The following is a 16,293-nucleotide window of genomic DNA, read 5'->3' as shown; positions in this document are numbered from 1 at the left end:
AACTGGTGAAGAATGAAGAAAATTATACGTTAAACTGGTACCACTACCCCCTACCCACATTCACACATAGACCTTCACCAACATTATCAAGCTTCACTTATAAGCACTGCTTAAAGTATTTTAGCTCAACTATAGGAAGAACAAGGAGAGATATTGTGCTTAACTCCTGTGCTGGCGACACAATTTGGTTGCGTTTTTGCGTACAAGTTGGCATCTCCGAAGCTATCATTTGAAACTTCACACACTTTGATTTCTGTGATTAGCTCGTATTATTGGCATAAGTCCCATAATTCTGAGCTGAGCTGTTACAGAGTTATGTCCATTTTCTTACTGTCTAGCGACAGCGTGGAGTTTTAGCAGAGAACTTTCGTGTTGTTGCAGTGCGAAGAAACACGATCATGACTCAAACCGAAAAATTTGTGGGTTGAGAAGCACTAGCACACATACCCACCTTTAATCCCTCAATGAAAGAATACACAAGACGGATTTATTTCTTATTAAGCTCTCATAATACCAAAATATTATATGGATTTTGGTGTGTTTTGTGCCAAATTTGGGATGGTTGAAACTGATTCTTTGAAGTAGTCATGTTTGAAGTGATATTAAAGTTTGTTTTGTTTTTATTTTGAAATATATAACATACTACAGTAGATTAATCACAGTTTACAGTGGAACCCACTAAATCGGTAAAATTGATCTGGTTCTTCTTTGTAAAAAAATGCCCCCCCTCCTCTATCTTGAAACCAAGTGATTATTAGATGTCTATAAACAACATATAATTATGCACTTGGACTACCTATCTCGGAAAAGCGGGTACTGACTTTCAGATCATGGGCCCAGCACTGCGTTGATAGTCTGTTAATTTTAGAAATTGTTAAATAGTTGAACGGCACATCATCAGTGCGGCAGAACGAAAGGTAAAATCTTGGTAAATTCCCTATGCAATCCTCTGCATTGCCCCCGATCAGAAGTTAAAAAATTAAAATTGCCCGAACACTGATATATCACAATCATCAATTCATAAGTGAAATATAAATATATTTTATACTTATTCATGGTAAATAAAATAGTGTTATGCAAATAAATTTCTTCTGAGTTATACAAGTATCGACCATGGGCAACACGCTTGCTGTTGGCGATGTAATAAAAACGCATTTTGACAGGTGCGTATGACTTCATTTGCATTTATGCAATCTACCAATTTCATTAACAATTACAGGTAAATTAGAAGAAAAAAAACAAACGAAAAATGGCGCGAAAATGATGAGAGAACGAATTTTTGGTATACTGATATCTATTAACTATTCAAACCTACCACATTGTGATAAGCTATTTCATTATTTAGTGTCCAACTTTGTCAACCAATTGAAACGCTGTATTTCTTCAAAATTGTGTACGTTAATTTTCATAGAACAAAAGTCGATACTATATCAAATTCATGTACATAGTCTATAGAAAAATTTTAGCCAAAACTTTCTTCCAAAGATTTTACGTGATAATTTCAATGATTTGCAAAAAATGTATGATTATTTATCGTTCTATATATGGATTTTGTAACTTGACTTTGTGGTATTTTAATCATATATATGTCAATAGATATGTGTTATTTAATGTGTCAAAATAAAGACTTAAGGCGATCTTACTCGTATATCGAGTATTTTAGGAAATTTATACTATGTGACAAACTAATAAAAATTTTAATATGAAGTTCTCGGGCATGAAGTACAGGTCAGTGTTACGAGAATTGGTTTATGCAACCATATTTTATTAGTATAAAAGAGGAAGGGCGATGGTATACCGATTTGATAATACTTATATTGTGCAAAAATTGGTACATTTTTGTATGTATTTTAATACAGTCTCTCATTTGTATGTAAATGTGAAGAAAAATGCCCTCTTCTTTCATGCTGTCAAAAGTTCAAAATAAGTTTGTCTTAACAGAACATTTCATTACACGTGCTAGTACTAGTATACTGTTGAAAACAATGTTTTTTCTGATTTGTTTATTTTTATATTTATATAATAAAAGTGCCATCATCACATATAGTCTATAATTAATGAATTTATAATATAAAAGAAAGTCGACTGTATTATGGGCATAATGCGAAAGGACCAATTAATAATACCAACAATATTTTCAAAAAAATACTGAAGTGGGATGAAAAATTTAAGATTTCTTTCAGGAAAGTTTCACATTATATCAAGCTTTACTAGTGGAAAAAGTTTAATTGATCGCACACTCGCACTTTTCTCAAAACAAAAATGAATTAAAATATTTTGGCTACACGGTAAATACCATAATATTGCTTCTAGAAAAGTGCCTGGTTTCAATGCTTTAGTTAATTTCATTACGTATGCACATATTTTTTCATCTTTATATTCATGTATAGTGTTGGTTTTATTTACTTTAATATGGGTACCTTGCTGAATTGATAGTTATAAGCATATGAAATTTAAATGTTATAAATTGAGTGTATAGATAATAAAGCCAATGTAGCAAAACTCCTTCGATTTGATGTCATTCAAGCAATGAAAATACTGTACTTGTCTGAAATAGAAATTACAACAACATAAACGTCTTGGATTTCCTTTTTTTATTTATTCTTATTTACATCATTTACAGAATAAGTGCATGTCCCAGAACATCTATAAATAGAAACATAAATACAACAAAATCAAATCGCAAAAATAATTGCTCGAAAATAAAAGACGAAAAGTTTCTAAATGAAACAACCAAATAATTCATAGATAGTCTGGGAGATTGAGTGCAACATTCTGATTTGTTGCACTTTGTGCCAGTGCAACGTGTGTGAAATATGCTTTACTACAAAAAGGTTTCATAAATGTCATACTGCTAAATAAATATTGTATTTTTATCAAATTCTCTTAAACGACTTTTTTGTTAGATAGATTAAAAGGAAATCTGCATTTTTGATAACAAAAATAGTTTGTAAAAATTTAACGCCGAAATCTCTTAGCTCTTGCTTTTAAAAGAACATGCAATAGTTGTATAAGGAAATGAAAACTGCTTTATTGTTACGAAAATTTACGATTCAATAATGAAAAATACAACAATTATTTCATAACACCTTTTGAACTGTTTTTTTTAATACCGCAAAGAAGCATGTTACACACACGTGGCAAGCTATCGTCATACATAGCATGTTCCAAAAACGCTGGTATACCCCGGCTAGTATACACCGGCTGGTATGCACCGTCTGGTATACCCCGGCTGGTATACACCGGCTAACATTCTCTATCCTCATATACATATGACATTCATTTTACGTGAACAATATTCAAGCCTTATAAAATAACTAATGTTGGATTTCATTCGAAAATATATGACAAACTACATTATTTTATGATACTAACAAAGTACATTGTATAAATGTGCATTAAAATAACAATATGCCCTTAACACCATCACATTCATAGAAATAAATAAATTAAATGATATCCAGCAAAATAAACAATTCATATATTTGAAAGATATAGAATGTATTCGACCATTTAAAAATGATTTTGTTTCAGATATTATCAAAAATGAAGAAGTTTGATTTAATAATGCAGGTTGGTTTCTGCCTATATTCTCTTATTTAAATAATTCGCTACTTTCCAATAGAAACACTAAAACGTTAGCCATGAAAACTAAAATATGAAAATAAGAATGTTATGCTTAAAAGTCAATACTAATCATAAATGTAATATCGTTTCCAAATTTCTTCTCTATATTTACAGGCGTTATGTAAAAACAAAAATAATTTCAGGTCATTTTAGGTAATTCATTATTTGAATGATTTCATAGAAAGTTAATGTTTATGGTGTATGCTAGAGGGATGACACATAAAAATAAAAAAAAATTCTCTTAATCTTTTATCTTCCTACAACATCAAAGATATATTACGTCCATTCTTTAAACAAATACTGACTTATAATATTTTTAAATATTTAAATCAAAGAGAAAACGTAGACATGTTACCGAAATTTTGTGTCATTTACAAAAGAATCACTCTGTTTGTTTATATGTTCTTTAACAACATGAATAAACTAAGTTCACTACACACTGCCTGATGTATAGTGCTTTTATCTTACATGGTATCATGTTGTTAGTAACATGGTTATAGAATAAAGATTAACAAAGGTTTTATGAAATCCATAACTCTGACGAAATATGATAATTTGGACATAATATATCTTTAAAAAAAAAGAAAAACCACAATAGAAAAAGATAACGATTTAACTTCAATGAGAATAACGCTTTTGATAGAATTTTATTGGAAAAAAAACACCATTATTTTTTATTAAAACAAAAAACACATTAATATATTCTGAATAATAAGAGTATGCAAATTAGTTCCTGAGTGTTTATTTGTTTATAATTGTATAAAAAAATTGACTTGCATATATAATTAGCATATATATAATTATATAATTATAATAGTTGAAGAAATTTCGATATTCTAATAAATAGCTATATACACTATAACATGTAAACTTGACTTTATATATTACTGTCATCAGCTATGGCTATCATTAATGTTCGAAAGGTTAAAGATGGACAATCTATATAATATCAATATGAATACTACAAGGGCTTGATGCGAATTTAATATAACTTCTTTATGTCATATCAGTTACAACCGTTTCGCAGAAATCCCTTGAAATATAGTTTTCTTTCCTAATCAGACATTTCCCCTAAATTTTTGTACAGAAACCTTGGTGGACCTTGTTTAACTGTTACATTATTGCCTCTTGAATTTACTTCAGAAAATGATAAGTAAATAGAAAGTAACTAGAGTAATGAATGAAAATAATTGTAAATAGCGAATCTGTCAGATTGACCATCTTTAACTATGCACATTTTGTAAATAAATCTCTGTTTAGATAACTAACTTAATTTTCAGACGACTTTCATTTCATTTTTCAAAAGTTCTATCATTGAGATTACATGTGTATATATAAATAATGATAAATGAAGTTAAATGAGATACAGTCATTAAAAATCAGATAAAATTCCTGTTTATTGTTATCAGACTTACTATTTAATTAAACAAAACTGAGACTTATCAATATACACATCATGCTCCACTAAAAGTAATAAACCTTACTTTAATCGATATCACAAGACTGTTAAGCTTTTATCAATGAAGTTAATTTCTATCCAAACCCATTCCCAGCTAATATTATTGAAACAATATGTCTTTATGAAGACTACGGTAGCCATGTCTGACAGAAAATATTTTAATATGTTCATGTATTAGGAAATTACCATTAATGGTGACGAACTAAGGAGCCGGTGCTCCATGAATTGTCGTTCCAACCATTGTTATTGCCCCATCCGTTGTTATTGCCCCATCCGTTGTTGTTGCCCCATCCGTTGTTATTGCCCCATCCGTTGTTATTACCCCATCCGTTGTTGTTGTTCCATCCATTGTTGTTCCATCCGTTGTCATTATGTCCAAAATGACCGAAAGATTGTGAGCCGCCTGTAGAAAAGCCTACACCGCCATGACCGAAAGATTGTGAGCCGCCTGTAGAAAAGCCTACACCGCCATGACCGAAAGATTGTGAGCCGCCTGTAGAAAAGCCTACACCGCCATGACCGAAAGATTGTGAGCCGCCTGTAGAAAAGCCTACACCGCCAACGGATGACCAGATACCATGATACTGCTGACCTCCTCCAAAAGAATCATATCCTCCAAAATGGCCAGCACCTCCTAGAGAAGCTCCTGCACCGCTGTACATTGGTCCTGCTCCAAGCGAACTTCCAAAACCACGTGATCCGCCACCGATTCTACCATGGAAACCGTAAAAATCCTCATCATCGAAGAAATCGTCATCTCCAAATCCACTAACAATACCTCCAAAACCACCACCACTAATTCCACCGAATCCACCACTAATTCCACCGTATCCACCACTTATTACGCCATATCCACCACCTATTCCACCGTATCCACCCTTGTAGCCGCCATAACCTTCCAAATAGAGTGTTTTGATATGAATTTTGTATTCTTAAGAACTTTTGATTGCTTCAGAATTTCAAACTTATGTTTTTTAGGTTTTAAAACTTTAAAAGAACAAAAATGTATACAAGTATTATAGTATTTATAAATATTTAAAGCTTAATCATTCGATACAAACAACGAGTACAAACAACGAGTATTCGTAAAATCAAACTCAAGATGCCACTTACCCTTTTTCATTGGCATAACTGGTACTTTCATAACTGGAACAACTGGGATGACTGGCTTTGGTAGAGGAACCTTCATTACAGGGACGACGGGGATCACTGGCTTGGGCTTAGGTACTTTTACGACAGGAACCACAGGGATGACAGGTCTTGGTTGTGGTACTTTAACTACTGGAACCACAGGGATGACTGGCTTAGGTTTGTGTACCTTGACAACTGGCACAACTGGGATAACTGGCCTAGGCTTTGGGACTTTGACAACAGGGACAACTGGAATAACTGGCCTAGGTTTGGGTACCTTAACGACTGGAACAACAGGCACGGGGATAATGGGTTTTACTGAAATAGATATCAGACAATGAAAAAATATGAAAAAGTGTCAACAGATACATCTATAACATTTTGAAATTCTTTTACTTTATTTTCAAAAGAAAAAAAAATAAGAACAACAACAGTATCTTTTATTTCAATTCAATTTACCCTGAACCTATATTTGAATTTGAGATCCGAAACATTTTAACATTATTCTTTTAGTGTGTAGATTTATTCGATTTGAATATGGAGACAACTATGGAAGAACTATACTCACTCATATGTTTGCCATATCCACCACCGTAGCCTAATCCATAGCTATCACCATATCCACTACTGCCATATCCTTTAGACATGCCCCCAAATCCATGGGACATGCCTCCGTATCCATGGGACATGCCTCCGTATCCATGGGACATGCCTCCGTATCCATGGGAAATACCACCATATCCTTTGGAAATACCACCATATCCACCACCGTGTCCCCAGCTGCTTCCGGTATGATAATCATCGCCCCATCCACCAGTCAAACCACCAACAGAACCCCATCTGGAAGATTGAATACCAGATCCCCATCCTAATCCTGAGCCATGTCCGAAACCGTTGTTGTTGTTGTTGTTAAAATCGTTGAAGTTGTTAAAATTGTTGAAGTTATTGAAATTGTTGAATCCATCGTCTGCCTGGGCCAGTGTGGCCACAGCCAATACGAAAGTTGTTATAAATATATTCATTTTTTCTGAAAGGCAAACGAAAAATGCAATATCAAAAAGAAAAAAAAAGAGTTACAGAGATTGTTGCGCGTTTTCACTGAATTTTTTCTATCTAAAAACTGTTTAAAAAAAATGTCATTCAAAGCAAAAATTATTTATAAAAAGTTTGATATAATTAGATTTGCTCTATGTATTTCTTTTTGCGACAAAATATGTTAAGTTGAGAAAATATACTGATAATATAAATTATATTAAATAAAATTGCTTGGCGATATTTAATTCACTCAAAAAATGAAAGAAATGAATCGAATACTTACAACTGGATCAATCCAGAGTAGTAATGATTGAGATAAAACTCTCCGTCTTTTTATACCAAAAAATGTGTATGCCGCCATTATGCAATGGCGGGTAACTGCAGGTATATTACCCGGAAGTCTATGTAACATGAGCGTTTTGATTACTTGTAATTGGGGTAGACGGTGACAGATTACGACTGGCAGGCGTTCGTTACAGTGGAACCCACTAAATCGGTAAAATTGATCTTCTTGTTCTTCTGTATAAAAGAAATTCTGTATAAAAGAAATTGCCCCCCCTCTATCTTGAAACCCAGTGATTATTAGATGTCTATTAACAACATATGATTATGCACTTGGACTCCCTTATCTTGGAAAATCGGGTACAGACTTTCAGATTATCAAGGGCCAAGCACTGCATCCATAATCTGGTAATTTTAGCAATTGTTAAATGCTCCTGCATTGCGAGTTGAATTATCACCCGTGCCAAAACGAAACATGCATCGGCACAGCACATCAGTGCGATACTCTTGGTAAATTTCCTATGCAATCCTCTGCATTGTCCCCAGATTTAAAGTTAAAAAAAGAAAGTAGCCCGGACACTGATATATCACTATCATCGATTCATAAATGAAACATAAATATATTTAATACTTATTCATGGTAAATAAAATAGTGTTATGCAAATAAATTTCTTCTGAGTTATACAAGTATCGACCATGAGCAACACGCTTGCTGTCGGCGATGTTTTAATAAAAACGCATTTTGACAGGTGCATAATTATGACTTCATTTGCATTTATGCAATCTACCAATTTAATTGACAATTACAGGTAAATTAGAAGAAAAAAAAAACGAAAATGGCGCGAAAAGGATGAGAGAACGAATTTCTGGTTAACTATTCAAACCTACCACATTGTGATAAGCTATTTGTATGTGTTAGTATTCATCCGTGCTGTTCTACATAAATTAGAAACTTCGACGGGAGCGATAGCGAAAGGAGAAGTTTCTAATTTCTGTAGAACAGCTCCGGATGAATACTTACATATTTAGTGTCAAACTTTATTAGGCCTCATAATCACTCACTTTATTACGTCACTATGCCGTTCTATAAAGTACTATGAAAAATAGAAGTCGACTATGAACGGAATTCGATATAGTATCGACTTTTGTTCTTCTATGAAAATTTACGCACTGATTTTTGTCAGAAATACAGCGTTTTCATTGGATGACAAATAATGTTGGACACTAAATATGTTAGTATTCATCCGTAGCTGGTCAACTTCTCCTGTCGCTATCGCTCCCGTCGAAGTTTCTAATTTCTGTAGAACAGCACGGATGAACACTAACACATACAAATAGCTTATCACAATGTGGTAAGTTTGAATAGTTAATAGTTTGTCCAACTTTGTCATCCAATTGAAACGCTGTATTTCTTCAAAATTTTGAACGTTAATTTTCATAGAACAAAAGTCGATACTATATCAAATTCATATACATAGTCTATAAAACAATTTTAGCCAAAACTTTCTTCAAAATTGTTTACCGGATAAATTCAATGATTTGCAAACAATTTAATGATTATTTATCGTTCTATATGGATCATGTAACTTGACTTTGTGGTAGTTTTTATCATATATATGTCACTAGATATTAGTGTTATTCAATGTGTCAAAATAAAGACTTAAGGCGATCTTCTTCGTATATCGAGTATTTTAGGAAATTAATACGATGTGACAAACTAATAAAAAAAATTAATATGAAGTTCTCGGGTCAGTGTTACGTGAATTGGTTTATGCAACCATGTTTTATTAGTATAAAAGGGTATGGGCAAGGGTATACATATTTGGTAATATAAAAGAAAAAAAGTTTCAAGTAATTATACAAAGTCTGGAAAGAAATACTTATTCAAACAATACCCGCCCCCCCCCCCCCCACAAAAAAAAAAAAAAAAAAAAAAAAATTAAAATGGGAAGAAAGTTTTAAGATTTTTTTCAGGAAACATTATTTTAATACTTGTTATATCAGTATCACATTATATCAACTTATTAATGCTTGATTGGTGGGAAAAAGTGAATTGATCGCGCACTCGCACTACTCACGACATTTAAAAATGAATTTAAAATTTTGGTTTCCAAGGTAAATACCTAGAAAATTGCGTGTTTTTAAGGCAAATGCACACATGCTTTTATCTTACATGTTTAATAGTGTTGGTTTTATTTATTGAATATGGGTACTATGCTGAATTGGTAGTTATAAGCATATGAATGTTTAATGTTATAAATTAAGTGTATTGATAATAAAGCGAATGTAGCAAAACTCCCTTGTCAGTCTCCTTCGATTTGATGTCATTCAAGGAATGAAAATGAGCCGCGCCATGACAAAACCAACATAATGGGTTTCCGACCAGCATGGATCCAGACGAGCCTGCGCAGTTTGATCAGGATCCATGCTGTTCGCAATCAGTTTCTTTACTTGTTATAGGGTCTGTTAGCGAACAGCATGGATCCTGATCAGACTGCGCGGATGCGCAGGCTGGTCTGGATCCATGCTGGTCGCAAACCCATTATGTTGGTTTTGTCATGGCGCGGCTCAAATACTGTAGTTGTGAGAAATAGAAATTACAACAACATAAACGTTTTAAATTTCCTGTTTTTATTTATTCTTATTTACATCATTTACAGAATAAGTGCATGTCCCAGAACATCTATAAATAGAAACATAAATACAACAAAATCAAATTGCAAACAAATAATTGCTCGAAAAAACGAAAAGTTTCTAAATGAAACAACCAAATAATTCATAGATAGTCTGGGAGATTGAGTACAACATTCTGCGTGGCTGCACTTTGTGCCAGTGCAACGTGTGTGAAATATGCTTTACTTCAAAAAGGTTTTATAAATGTCATACTGCTAAATAAATATTGTATTTTTATCAAATTCTCTAAAACGACTTTGTTTGTTAGATAAATTAAAAGCAAAACTTAGTTTTGATGAAAAATATTTTGTAAAAATTTAATGCCGAAATCTCTGAGCTCTTGCTATTAAAAAGAGCATGCAATAGTTTTAACGAAATGAAAACTGCTTGTTTGTCAAGAAAATTTACGATAAAATAATGAAAAAACAACAATTATTCCACAACACCTTTGCACCGTTTTTTAATTTTTTAATACCGCAAAAAGCATGTTACACACACGTGGCAAGCTATCTTCATACATAGCATGTTCAAAAAACGCTGGTATACCCCGGCTAGTATACACCGGCTGGTATGCACCGTCTGGTATACCCCGGCTGGTATACACCGGCTAACATTCTCTATCCTCATATACATAAGACATTCATTTTACGTGAACAATATTCAAGCCTCATAAAATAACTAATGTTGGATTTCATTCGAAAATATATGACAAACTACATTAGTGTATGATACTAACAAAGTACATTGTATAAATGTGCATTAAAATAACAATATGCTCTTAACACCATCACATTCATAGAAATAAATAAATTAAATGATATTCAGCAAGATAAACAATTCATATATTTGAAAGATATAGAATGTATTCGACCATTTAAAAATGATTTTGTTTCAGATATTATCAAAAATTAAGAAGTTTGATTTAATAATGCAGGTTGGTTTGAGCAAACCAATCACTATTTCTGCCTATATTCTCTTATTAATTAAATATTTCGCTACTTTCCAATAGAAACATTAAAACGTTAGCCATGAAAACCAAAATATGAAAAATAATTTCAGGTCATTTTAGGTAATTCATTATTTGAATGATTTCATAGAAAGTTAATGTTTATGGTGTATGCTAGACGGATGCACATGAAAATAAAAAAAATCTCTCGAATTTTTATCTTCCTACAACATCAAAGATATATTACGTCCATTCTTTAAACAAATACTCTATGACTTATCAATTTTTTAAAAATATTTAATCAAAGAGAAAACGTAGAAATGTTACCGAAATTTTGTGTCATTTACCATAGAATCACTCTGTTTGTTTATATGTTCTTTAACAACATGAATAAACTAAGTTCACTATACACTGGCTGATGTATAGTGCTTTTATCTTACATGGTATCATGTTGTTAGTAACATGTTATAAAGTTTTGAATGAAAATAAAAGTTAACAAAGGTTTTATGAAATCCATAACTCTGACGAAATATGATAATTTGGACATAATATATCTTTAAAAGAAAGAAAAATCACGAACGAAAAAGATAATGATTTAACTTCAATGAGAATAACGCTTTTCATAGAAATTTATTTTTAAAAAGACTGTGATACTATATTCAGTTATTCTGTAATGTATGTTGCTTACGACAAATCACATTTATAAAAGTATCCAAATTAGTTCCAGAGTGTTTAATTCTTTATAATTGTATATAACAATTGACTTGCATATAATTAGCTTGTATAATTACAATAGTTAATTATAGAATAATAATAGAAATTTCGATATTAAATTGCTAATAACAAGGTAGCCAAATTTTTGTCTGAATACACTAACATGTAGACTGGATGTTGTCATCAGGCAAGCTATTATAATCGGTTAAAGATGGACAATCTATATATTATCAATATGAACACTAAAAGGGCTTAATGCTAATTCAATATAACTTCTTCTTTATGTCATATTAGTTAAAACCGTTTCACAGAAAGCCCTTGAAATGTCGTTTCCTTTCCTAACCAGACAAATCCCCAAAATGCGTGTACAGAAACCTTGTTAGACCACGTTTAACTGTTGCATAATTGCCTCTTGAAATTAGATTAGAAAATAATTAGTAAATAGAAAGTAAATCTGCTTTTAGAGTAATGAATGAAAATATTTCTATTTAGCGAATCTGTTAGATTGACCATCTTTAACTATGCACATTTTGTAAATAAATCTCTGTTTAGAAAAAAAAATCACTTAATTTTCAGACGACTTTCAATTTTATTTTTCAAAAGTTCTATCATTGAGATTACATGTGTATATATAAATAATGATAAATGAAGTTAAATGAGATACAGTCATTAAAAATCAGATAAAATTCCTGTTTATTGTTATCAGACTTACTATTTAATTATACAAAACTGAGACTTATCAATATACACATCATGCTCCACTAAAAGTAATAAACATAACTTTAATCGATATCACATAACTGTTAAGCTTTATCAATGAAGTTAATTTCTATCCAAACCCATTCCCAGCTAATATTATTGAAACAATATGTCTTTATGAAGACTACAGTAGCCATGTCTGACAGAAAATATTTTAACATGTTCATGTATTAGACATTACCATTAATGGTGACGAACTGAGGAGCCGGTGCTCCATGAATTGTCGTTCCAACCATTGTTATTGCCCCATCCGTTGTTATTGCCCCATCCGTTGTTGTTGCCCCATCCGTTGTTATTGCCCCATCCGTTGTTATTACCCCATCCGTTGTTGTTGTTCCATCCATTGTTGTCATTATGTCCAAAATGACCGAAAGATTGTGAGCCGCCTGTAGAAAAGCCTACACCGCCATGACCGAAAGATTGTGAGCCGCCTGTAGAAAAGCCTACACCGCCATGACCGAAAGATTGTGAGCCGCCTGTAGGAAAGCCTACACCGCCAACGGATGACCCGATACCATGATACTGCTGACCTCCTCCGAAAGAATCATATCCTCCAAAATGCCCAGCACCTCCTAGAGAAGCTCCTGCACCGCTGTACATTGCTCCTGCTCCAAGCGAACTTCCAAAACCACGTGATCCGCCACCGATTCTACCATGGAAACCGTAAAAATCATCATCATCGAAGAAATCGTCATCTCCAAATCCACCAACGATACCTCCAAATCCACCACTAATTCCACCGAATCCACCATTAATTCCACCGTATCCACCTCCTATTCCACCAAATCCACCACTTATTCCACCATATCCACCTCCTATTCCACCAAATCCACCCTTGTAGCCGCCATAACCTATAAACAATTAGAGTGTTTTGATGAGAATTTTGTATTCTTAAGAACTTTTGATTGCTATAGAATTTCAAACATATGTTTTTAGGTTTTAAAACTTCAGAAAAGAATTCTTATGAATACATGTACTGTATACTAGTATTTATAAATAGAAAAAGTTCAATCGTTCGTTACAAACAACGAGTATTCGTTAAATCAAACTCAAGATGCCACTCACCCTTTTTCATTGGCATAACTGGTACTTTCATAACTGGAACAACTGGGATGACTGGTTTTGGTAGAGGAACCTTCATTACAGGCACGACGGGGATCACTGGCTTGGGTTTTGGTACTTTAACTACTGGAACCACAGGGATGACTGGCTTAGGTTTGGGTACCTTGACAACTGGCACAACTGGGATAACTGGCCTAGGCTTTGGGACTTTGACAACAGGGACAACTGGAATAACTGGCCTAGGTTTTGGTACCTTAACGACTGGAACAACAGGCACAGGGATAATGGGTTTTACTGAAATAGATATAAGATAATGAAAGAATATGAAATAAAAGTGTCAACAGCTGTATCTATAGCATTGTGAAATTCTTTTATTTAATTTTTCATTTTCAAAAAAAAAGAACAACAGTATCTTTTATTTCAATTCAATTTACCCTTAACCTATATTTGAATTTGAAATCTGAAACAGTTAAACATTATTCTTTAAGTGTGTAGATTTATTCGATAAGAATATTGATTCAACTATGGAAGAACTATACTCACTCATATGTTTGCCATATCCACCACCGTAGCCTAATCCATAACTATCACCATATCCACCACTGCCATATCCTTTAGACATGCCCCCAAATCCATGGGACATGCCTCCGTATCCATGGGACATGCCTCCGTATCCATCGGAAATGCCTCCGTATCCATGGGAAATGCCACCATATCCTTTGGAAATACCACCATGTCCACCACCGTGTCCCCAGCTGCTTCCGGTATGATAATCATCGCCCCATCCACCAGTCAAACCACCAACAGAACCCCATCTAGAAGATTGAATACCAGATCCCCATCCTAATCCTGAGCCATGTCCGAAACCGTTGTTGTTGTTGTTAAAATCGTTAAAGTTGTTGAAATTGTTGAAGTTGTTGAAATTGTTAAATCTATCGTCTGCCTGGGCCAGTGTGGCCACAGCCAATACGAAAGTTGTTATAAATATATTCATAATTCCTGAAAGGCAAACGAAAGATGCAATATAAAAAAGAAAAGAGTTACAGAGATTGTTGCGCATTTTCACTGATTTTTCTCTCTCTGAAAACTGTTTAATAAAATTGTCATGCAAAGCAAAAATAATTTATAAAAAGTTTGATATGATTAGGTTTGCTCTATGTATTTCTTTTTGCGACACAAAATATGTTCAGTTGAGAAAATATACTGATTATATAAATTATATTAAATAAAACTGCTTGGCGATATCTAATTCACTCAAAAAATGTAAGAAATGAATCGAATACTTACAACTGGATAAATCCAGAGTAGTAATGACCGAAATGAAATTCTCCGTGTTTTTATACCAAAAAATGTGTATGCCGCCATTATGCAATGGCGGGTAACTGCAGGTATATTACCCGGAAGTCTATGTAACATGAGCGTTTTGATTACTTGTAATTGTGGTAGATGGTGACAGATTACGACTGGTCGTCTGCGCAAGTGACATGATTATTTGGTTTAGAGCAAAATTAGTTAGTGGCTTGTAAGTGAGCCATCAGCAATATTTAGATCATTCTATTTTTTTTTTATTTAATTCAAGCATATATTCATGATTGTGTATTTCTAATTTGGTTTATTTATAAAAAAGGATATGCATGTTGTCAAATCTGTTTCTTTCAAACTTACCATCAGTTATTTATTCACATTTAAAATAGATTAAAAAATCTTGCTAGTACTTAGCTATAGCAAGGCTTGTTTCCTAAATAAAATACAAACTCCCCGAAGCGGTTACTTCCCCTGATCAGTACAGTAGCAGACCGCTGTGAATATAATTGTGTAAAATCTGGTGAAGCTCTAACTTTATTATCTCATAAATATGATTTTACGTAAGTTCTCATTATTTGAAATATTGTAAAATAGATAAATATATCAGATCATTTTGTGGTATGTAGTTCACGATGGCCGCCGCTTAAATTATCCTCTGCGATACAATAACTGTAGGCCTATATCTTATATACATGTATCTGATTGATCACCCTGACCTAAATTCAGATTTTATTTTTATTTCATAAAACGAAGCGTTTTAACTTTAAGGAGCCGATTAGTGTTCTAAATATTTCTATGATGAGTGTTTATTGACAGCATCTTCGCCTTTCTCAATTTCTTCCATGTATTCTTGTTTAAATGAATATTTACTTATTTATTTAACAATTGTAAAATCTGCCATTATTGTTCAATAAATAGATAATTGGAAATTTTCGTCTTAATTCATATACATTGAACTTTGTAAAATCTCTAATCCCAGCTTTTCGGACTTTTCTGGCTATCTTTGAACAGATAAGGACCTCATACGCAATCTTTTTTTAAAATAATTAAAGTTACGTGGTAGAACTATTTTCAGTCCCTATCGTTTCCGAGATGATCATGGATAATCGGCGAGGAGTTTCGAAGTGTTAACTCTTTATAAAATGTACATATTGATTTATATAATGAATCGTTTTCAAAAAGAACAAAAGTCCATTAGATAACTAAGGAACTTTGAGGCCAAATGGTTAAGTCGCTTAGTCCTAATCAATTGTCCGTCCTGGTTATATAGTTCGAATAGACCGACAATGACTTTGATTGT

General features: G+C 33.0%; 2 protein-coding genes across 3 annotated transcripts; both read right to left on the bottom strand.

Moving 5' to 3' along the window:
- Positions 1-4,483: 4,483 nt before the first annotated feature.
- LOC132734392 (uncharacterized) lies at positions 4,484-7,265 on the bottom strand. 2 transcript variants are annotated; one of them, XM_060721126.1, is made up of 4 exons: positions 6,951-7,265; positions 6,786-6,908; positions 6,200-6,535; positions 4,484-5,981 (listed from the first exon to the last, which is right to left on the bottom strand). In XM_060721126.1, the coding sequence occupies exons 1-4, from the start codon at positions 7,237-7,239 to the stop codon at positions 5,275-5,277; spliced, it is 1,455 nt and encodes a 484-aa protein (XP_060577109.1). In that variant the 5' UTR covers positions 7,240-7,265; the 3' UTR covers positions 4,484-5,274. The 2 variants fall into 2 exon arrangements, with proteins under 2 accessions (XP_060577109.1, XP_060577107.1); XM_060721124.1 differs by having other exon boundaries at positions 6,786-7,265.
- Positions 7,266-10,148: 2,883 nt separating this feature from the next.
- Positions 10,149-14,687, bottom strand: LOC132734402 (aspartate, glycine, lysine and serine-rich protein-like). Its single transcript, XM_060721141.1, has 3 exons — positions 14,232-14,687; positions 13,692-13,982; positions 10,149-13,477 (listed from the first exon to the last, which is right to left on the bottom strand). The coding sequence occupies exons 1-3, from the start codon at positions 14,680-14,682 to the stop codon at positions 12,810-12,812; spliced, it is 1,410 nt and encodes a 469-aa protein (XP_060577124.1). The 5' UTR covers positions 14,683-14,687; the 3' UTR covers positions 10,149-12,809.
- Between the last annotated feature and the right edge of the window lie 1,606 nt (positions 14,688-16,293).

Source organism: Ruditapes philippinarum, unplaced genomic scaffold, assembly GCF_026571515.1.
Source record: "Ruditapes philippinarum isolate M1 unplaced genomic scaffold, ASM2657151v2 ctg4455_1_1_1_1, whole genome shotgun sequence".
In the NCBI taxonomy this organism is placed as follows: domain Eukaryota; kingdom Metazoa; phylum Mollusca; class Bivalvia; order Venerida; family Veneridae; genus Ruditapes; species Ruditapes philippinarum.
Note: the sequence above shows the minus strand (reverse complement) of the source record. Positions and strands in the feature narration are given on the sequence as shown.

Bases quoted from the DNA above. Each gene is read 5' to 3' on its own strand.
- LOC132734392 (XM_060721124.1), bottom strand. From the start codon at position 7,239: ATGAATATATTTATAACAACTTTCGTATTGGCTGTGGCCACACTGGCC. The intron at 6,536-6,785 runs GTGAGTATAGTT...TATCTATTTCAG, and splicing joins TGGATATGGCAAACATATGA to TAAAACCCATTATCCCCGTG. The intron at 5,982-6,199 runs GTAAGTGGCATC...TCTATTTGGAAG, and splicing joins AGTTATGCCAATGAAAAAGG to GTTATGGCGGCTACAAGGGT.
- LOC132734402 (XM_060721141.1), bottom strand. From the start codon at position 14,682: ATGAATATATTTATAACAACTTTCGTATTGGCTGTGGCCACACTGGCC. The intron at 13,983-14,231 runs GTGAGTATAGTT...TATCTATTTCAG, and splicing joins TGGATATGGCAAACATATGA to TAAAACCCATTATCCCTGTG. The intron at 13,478-13,691 runs GTGAGTGGCATC...AATTGTTTATAG, and splicing joins AGTTATGCCAATGAAAAAGG to GTTATGGCGGCTACAAGGGT.